General features: G+C 34.8%; 1 protein-coding gene across 1 annotated transcript in view; it reads right to left on the bottom strand.

Annotated features, from left to right (window-relative positions):
• LOC107718779 (FRAS1-related extracellular matrix protein 2-like) overlaps positions 1–8,108 on the bottom strand; it is a 52,499-nt gene that overhangs the window by 19,130 nt on the left and 25,261 nt on the right. Inside the window, exon 6 of the mRNA XM_016526006.1 lies at positions 5,140–5,391. Coding sequence (XP_016381492.1) covers positions 5,140–5,391 — 252 coding nt within the window. The remainder of the gene's footprint in view (positions 1–5,139; positions 5,392–8,108) is intronic.

Genomic DNA, 8,108 nt, shown 5'->3' with positions numbered 1-8,108 from the left:
ATATATATATATATATATATATATATATATATATATATATGTGTGTGTGTGTGTGTGGTACATTTTCCAAAAATAAATAATTTACAACATAAACTACTATAACACATAGCAGCATATGAACACTGGTCCACTATCCACATATGAACATTAAAGTAAGTATTGATTTAGTCTGGAGCTACACAGGTAGTTTTCTAATGCAGAGGCAGTCTTTATGCCCCCAGGCTTCAACAGCACTGATTTAGTACTGACAGATTTATGTGACCAATAATACCAGTGTGTACATTCCACACAATAAACAACAGCACAGGAAACAGCACAAAGCATTTCTTTAGACAGCAGGCTCTCTGATGCTGCTGATACTGCTGACTGAGAAGACCATTTTAGCTCAGTGTGCGGCAGTTCTTGATGACCTACATGGGTTTGGTGTGCATCTTCACGCTGCGTTCTGATATCGACGCCTGTGAAAGCTAATGCACGAGGGGGTGATTCAGTGTACGTAATGTGAATGTAATACTCATTGACAGTCAGTGCATGCCGAGTTGTGTGCTAATATTTGAGTTTCTCTAGACATAAACATTAGTTGTTCTCTGACTATGAACATCTGTCAAACAGCATGCTGTCAGGCATTAATTTCAAACTAAAGACAGGTGTCTCTGTAGATATACTTCCTCCAAACAGTCATGTACATCACATTTTCTTGTATTCTCCACCTTCACCTAGGGGCTGATACTGCTGACTGAGAAGACCATTTTAGCTCAGTGTGCGGCAGTTCTTGATGACCTACGTGGGTTTGGTGTGCATCTTCACGCTGCGTTCTGATATCGACGCCTGTGAAAGCTAATGCACGAGGGGGTGATTCAGTGTACGTAATGTGAATGTAATACTCATTGACAGACAGTGCATGCCGAGTTGTGTGCTAATATTGGAGTTTCTCTAGACATAAACATTAGTTGTTCTCTGACTATGAACATCTGTCAAACAGACGCGCATGCTGTCAGGCATTAATTTCAAACTAAAGACAGGTGTCTCTGTAGATATACTTCCTCCAAACAGTCATGTACATCACATTTTCTTGTATTCTCCACCTTCACCTAGGGCTACACTGTCATACAAACAATGCTGAGCAGAAAGCATCATTTCTGAAGGATCAAGTGACACTAAAGACTGCCATCACAAGAATAAATTACATGTATTAAAATAGCAAGCAGTTATTTTAAATTGTAATAATATTTCACAATATTATTACTTGTACTGTAACCTGAACAAATAAATGCAGAGATTTTAGACTTTCAAAAACAAATCTTTGACCCTAAATAGCACAAAAGCCTGGTTATGTCCGACTAGTTTCCACTAGTTTTTGTTGTACTCTTTTATCTCTGCAGCAGAACATCTCTTCAGTTTTAATCTACAGTGTGCTCAGTCGCTGCCGGCCAAACAACACTGAGCTTGGCATCCGGACCATGTTTGTTTTAATGTAGTTCATTAGCTCTCAGAAAGAGACAGCAGTATGGAGTGTAATATCCTGACTCAGTCCACCACACGGCTCACAGACTGAAAAAAGCCACAGTATTTTGAAAACAGCTAAACTACCATCACAATAATGAAAAAACGTATAGTTTTTAGCTAGTTTTAGTTACTCTCCAATGCAGTTTCGCTCATACAGAGGCAGCGGCAAACCAGTTCTCATGTTTAGCACACAACTGAGAGCGAGTAATTGAGTTTTGGACTGAATTTTCAGCTGTAGTTTTGAGCTTCTTTCCTTGCTAGTTGAGATCTTTCCTGCATTGCCTGAGGGAGTCAACCTTTGTTTGTTTACCTGCAAGCTCCTACCGCACGCACACGCACACGCGCACACACGCACACACACACGCACACACACACTTCCAGTCTTTTTTCTCATTGTGTCTGATCATTTGGGGGAGGTGTTGTGCTTTACTTTGTGGAAGTGATGTTTATCTCTCCATCTGCAGTTAACCACTCAACATAAATCTAAATGACATGGAGAACAGCCTCGCTTCATTCTGATCGGAAACCTTGATAAACAGAAAAATAAAAACAGAAATGATACACAACCTACTTGAGCAGCCCAACTAGGGCCACCAGATCAATTATTCATATGTGTGTATGTGCTAGTGTGTGTGTGCACACTAAATAGAGAAAAAAAATAGAGAATAGAGAAATAGAGAAACCGAGGAGAACGGGATGATACAGATTTTGGAGGTATGCACTATTTGATACAGAATTTCATTTGAACTATTCACAGTCAACATTTCAGAAGTAGAAAGAGTGTAGAAAAACAACTCTTCACACATATACGCGCTTTTTTTCAGCATTTCATGCAAGTGTGTTGCATTTTTTAAATTTGAGTTCAACTTTTAAAAGCAGATCTCGATTCCAAAAGAATTTGACGTTAGCATGATGCTAAGCTAATGACGCGATGCTCTAAAATGCAAATAAAATCCAAATCATGCACATATAAACTACCGTTCAAAAGTGTTTTCAAAAGAAGCCTCTTATGTTCATCAAGGCTGCATTTATTTCATCAAAAATAAACTATTTTGAAATATTATTACAATTTCACAAGCCCCGTTTCCATTTTAATATATTGTAAAATGAAATGGATTCCTGTGATGGTAAAGCTGATTTTTCAGCCTCATTACTCCAGTCTTCAGTGTCACATGATCTTTCAGAAATCATTCTAATATGCTGATTTGGTGCTCAAGAAACATTTCTTAATATTATCTGTTGAAAACATTGAAACGGTGACTTATTTTTTCCAGGATTCTTGAATGAATAGAACGTTTTAAAGAACTTGAACTTATTTGAAATAGAAATCTTTTGTAACATTACAGACATTTTTACCGTCATTTTTGATCAATTTAATGCATCCTTGCTGAATAAAAGTTTTAATTTTGTTTAAAAATCTTACTGTAGTGTATACTAGGTAAAATAGTCGTTTTTTTCATTAGATTACTATTGTTATTGATATTTCATTCCATAATAAAATGGAAGTACATAAATCAAAACGTTGGTCAGCTCAGTCCACCATTTTGGGTGATTTGAGTTTGTTGCAATGCAATGCTAAAAAAATAAAAAAATAAATACATATGATGCTGCCTTCGAATGAGGTGTCTTAGAGAGTAGAATTATGTTGCTTCCTACCTTTTGGTGCTGTAATATGCTTGTGATGCCTTAAAATGTTGTATACACATGTAACTGAAAGTTTTCAGCTCTCATCTTGAGAGAAATCAAGATATAAACAGGCATATATTGTACAGATTATTGTATCTTTCACAGTTTATGTTTTGGATTAAATGAATATAATTTACTACAGTTACACTTATCTTGTAATATTATACTAAGTAAATGATTAAAGCCTTAAGGAAGCTCATAGCTCATATGTTATGCATAAATAATTACGACAGGCTGAAACTATATGCTCATTTGCAGCTCTAACACTGAATTTAAGGAGTGTTTTGCTACTGCAGGATGCTGATTGATGTTTAGGTGGTTTTAGCCCAGATTTACTGATAACGGCTTCAGATAGAGCAAGATACGATCTAATACCCTTAAGGATATTGTACCATGGACAAGAGGATTCCCCCAGAAAAAAACTTCAGTAGCCTGAGGTGTACTGTGTATGTGTGTGAGACAGAAAGAGGGGTTTTAAAAGGAAGATAAAGACTCAAAAAGACGTGCCAAAACAAAGCGCCAACAACACCCTCTAATTACACAGTCTATTACTTACACACACACACATTATTTATGCTTTAATAAACACTATTTGTCAGATATACCGAATGCATCATGCTCAGTTGAACTTAACTTGATGAAAGCTTTCACCTTCGTGTCACATGGGAATTACCACTAATCCACGTTCAGCGTCGAGCAGCACAGCGATATACACATATGTGCATGTATAGTTTCCCAGCCAAAGGATGAACTCTATCCCTTCCAGCTCTCTCCTGAGTGCAATTTCACGCTTTCTGTCTGAGAGGTGCCATAATAACAGCAAAACAGAGATAAAAGGAAAAAAAAATACATTCGCTTTCCACTGCGAAATAATTAATTCTCTTGCTTTGAGGAAAGAAGGCTTTAGAATAACTCAACTTTATCTGTGATTTCAGGCCTCATAACGCTGGAGGAGAAAGAGACTCCTGTGCAAACTTCAGTGTTGCCCATTTACATGTGCATTGTGTCTATTCTTGGTTCATCCGCTGGCTGCTGTATGTGCATGAGACACAGAAATTCCATCGCTATACGAGGATTTGGAGAAAGATAAATGGCTCTTTAAATATTCCTGCGCTTTGAACTAACAAATACATATCTGTCTGAGCATGATATGGTCTGTGAATAGATCTATTTGTATGGTTCATAAAGTGAATTGTAAGTCATAAGTTTTAATTTTGTTTTTTAAGAAAAAATATTCTAGTTTTTTTATTTGTTACTTTTTGTTCTTTTATTGATTTATGGGGGACAAAGTGGAAGAGGAAATGACGCAAGCCATACTCCAACTTAAATTTTCCACATACACACTACACCATGAGCACTACACCACTACGCCACAGCTCCAACCAGGTTTATTATAGTAAAAAAAAAAAAAAAATTAAAACCAGTATTTAAAATTACTTACTGTTACTTAAAATAAAATAAACCTAAATAAACCTAAATAAATAATAAATAAAATAAAATATTTAATATTTCATTTTTTATATTTTCAATTAAACAAATGAATATATATATATATATATATATATATATATATAAAATGCACATACAATATGTCATTTTCTTGCTACTTATACAAAACTGATACTAAAATTGGTACTAAAATAACTAAAACTGAAATAAAGTTAAAAGCTATAACTATATAGACACAGCTAAAAAAAAAAAACTGAAAATATAAAAAAATCAAAATATTAATAAAAAAATTCAATATCTCAATAATACTAAAATAACACTGGCTCCTACTTATTCAGTCTGTTTATGACACAGAAGTTAGTTTGTTTCTTTCTTTGTTCAGGTCACGTGTAGATTATCATCAAATCATCAATATTACAATCAATATTTCCTGGAGTGAAGAGTTCATTTTCTTGTAAATGTTTACTTTCAATCAAACAAAAGCAAACAAGCCCTTACCATCGTCCTGGTCCGGCAGTATGCGGATATGCGCAGTGGGGTATTCCGGCCCCAGACGGCCTCCTATAGGCATACTGAGGGTCACATTAAAGCTCTCCTCTCCCTCATACAGCGAGTCGTCAATGATCACCACACGACAGTGATTCTCCGTCTCGTCCTTATCAAATTGGAGAATGCTGGCCTGCTCCTCCGGACGGGAGATGTAGTCAGAGTAGGACCGAACAGAAGTGGGGACGGTTCCTGTGGCGGAGCCTGCAGCAGCACAGAAAGGACACATGCAGGGAATTCATTCAAATTCACATAAAGCGTTTACAGATGCTTCAAAAGGATGCTTCAAAAGAATTCTTAAAGGGATAGTTTGCTCAAAAATGACGGCTGTCATTCATTACTCAACCTCAAACCCATTTCTTTTTACCCATGGAACACAAAAGTAGAAACACACAAAATTAAATGCTGGTTTGGTATGAATGACATTGACAAGACGATTTTTGAATTCTACACATAAATAAAGGCTCAACAGAAGCCTTTAGATAGATCTGTCTGTCTGTTTATTAGAAGCTAGTGTGACATAGTCATTTTAAACTTGTGTGGAAAGAGCTGCACAAAGGTTCTCCAGAACCATTTCAATAATTTCATTTTTGGGTGAACTATACTTTTAAAGAATCACTTCCTGAACAAATTTTAGACAAATTTTGATAATATTGGTCAGGTCAGGAGTTTTGAAACATATTCACAGAACTTGTAACCCCTGAGTTTTAAATAATGCTAAAAGATCAATAAATATAATTTCAACAATGTCAAATTGTTGGCAGAAAAAAAAATTAAAAGTGCAATTTTAGTAAAAATGCAGTAAAAATAAATTAATAAAACTATTTTTTGTATCTTTTATAGAGGCTAATTTGATCATTTCATTTTACAATTAAACAAATGAATATATATATATATATATATATATATATATATAATAGTGGCCTTTGGACCAAGTGGCATCGATATCTGTGGCATCGATATCTGTCCGTACCGGCTGTGTATTGGGTTGTGTTGCAGAGTAAACCATCTGACTGAGTGGGAGCTTGTTCAGGCATTGCTATTTTCAAATACCGCAGGTTAGGATTGAGTCAACATCTAAACAAAAAATTTTTTTTATAGCACTGAAAGAAAAAGGAGGGGAAAAAATGCTCTAGCCAGAAATGGAAAATCTATAGAAAAGACAGAGCTAGTGAAAGGCTGGTGATGTTTCTGAAATGGAGCCGCACAGGGGCCGATAAGAAAAAAAAAAAAGATCCCTCTTTGCGTGGCCTGTCCTGCCCTAGATCCTTCTATGCAATTATACATGATCCTTTGCAAACAAAAAATCATCAATCTGCAAGTGGCCATTTGGTACCAAGGGAGAGTCGAGGTGGAAAATAGACCAACAAGCTGTTCAAGTAATAGGTAAGGGAAAGTGAAGAAAACAACATTTAGACAGATGCATTTCCAGTGACAGCTTTGAATGATAAAACAAGAATAAAGTACACTTTGGTGTCCCAGGGCTTTTTTTATTTATTTAATTATTATATTAACACATTTTGCGCAATAAAATTAACTTTGCATTATGATGGACTATACACATGTATGTGACTATATATATACACACTGTACATATATTTACTTTTCATGCTTATTTAATGTATATTGCTAGAAAACAACATTAAATTAATTATTTTAAATTCTGCAACCCTGTTACTAGTAATTTCAAATTTGGCATATTTACCAAATATGTTTTTTTTTTTTTTATTATTTTTGTCTCTTTACTTTTCATGTTTATTTAATGTATACTGCTAGAAAACAACTTCAAATTAACCATTTTAAAATCTGCAACCCTGTTACTTGCAACTCTTACAATGTTGGCATATTTATCAAATATATGTTTTTTTTTTTGTCTCTTTACTTTTCATGTTTATTTAATGTATATTCCTAGAAAACTACATCAAATTAACAATTTTATCACCTGCAAAGCTGTTACATGCAACTCTGGTACAAATTCTGGCATTTTTCCCCAAATATATTTTTTAAAAATTGTCTCTTCACTTTTCATGTTTATTTAATGTACATTGCTAGAAAACAACATCAAATCAACTGTTTTAATCTGTATTTAGACACGCTAGCATGGTAGCAGGGTTGCAAAAGACCCACACCTCGTAGAAAGAGCATAGAAAATAAAATAACTCATATACTATTTGCAGTAGTTTGACCACCTGGTTTTGATTGAGATTTTCTGAAGGTTAAGGACCTATTTTCCCCCATTTGTTCAAAATGAAAAAGAAAGAAAGCAATTACTATATTAGTAACTATTTATTCACCCCAGATTTCCTCAATCACATGACATTAGCAAGAGAGTGTGAACTTGAGAACAAAATATTCTCTGCAAAACCAGAGCGCTGTCCACTGTTCAGTCTCTGAGCGTTGTACAGACTGAGTGGCTGCTCTCCTGATAAAATAATGAATCTTACAGCCCTCAAGACTCAAACGCTGGCCATAGGGCTGTCACGATTATGACATTTGGCTGACGATTAATTGTCTAAAAATAGTCATGTTTATTGCGATTAATTGTCTGTTTTAGGGCTTTGGCGATTATGCCGATTATCACGATTAATTGTCTGTTTTTATGGCTTTCATTATATAATTGATTAATTTAAGGGTTCAGTAAATAATTATGATGTTATCTTTTAATCTTTTCGAGTTATTATTTTGCAGTGTAAGATTACATAGAGTATTCCAAATTCTAAGAATTGGCCAATAACGATCCAACACCAGCGCTATTTTTTTCCTGCACCACTACAGAATATCAATACTGTGTTTGTGGAACTAATGGTCACTCTTTTTTAAACCATTTGTTTAACATAATCCACTAAATACTCACTTTCTCATTACAGAGAAAAACTACATTTGAATAAAAATATATAAGCTATGAAATTAAACTAGCTGAC

Source organism: Sinocyclocheilus rhinocerous, unplaced genomic scaffold (genome assembly GCF_001515625.1).
Source record: "Sinocyclocheilus rhinocerous isolate Xijiao unplaced genomic scaffold, SAMN03320098_v1.1 scaffold1655, whole genome shotgun sequence".
Classification (NCBI taxonomy): Eukaryota; Metazoa; Chordata; class Actinopteri; order Cypriniformes; family Cyprinidae; genus Sinocyclocheilus; species Sinocyclocheilus rhinocerous.
This window is presented reverse-complemented; position numbering and strand designations above follow the sequence as displayed.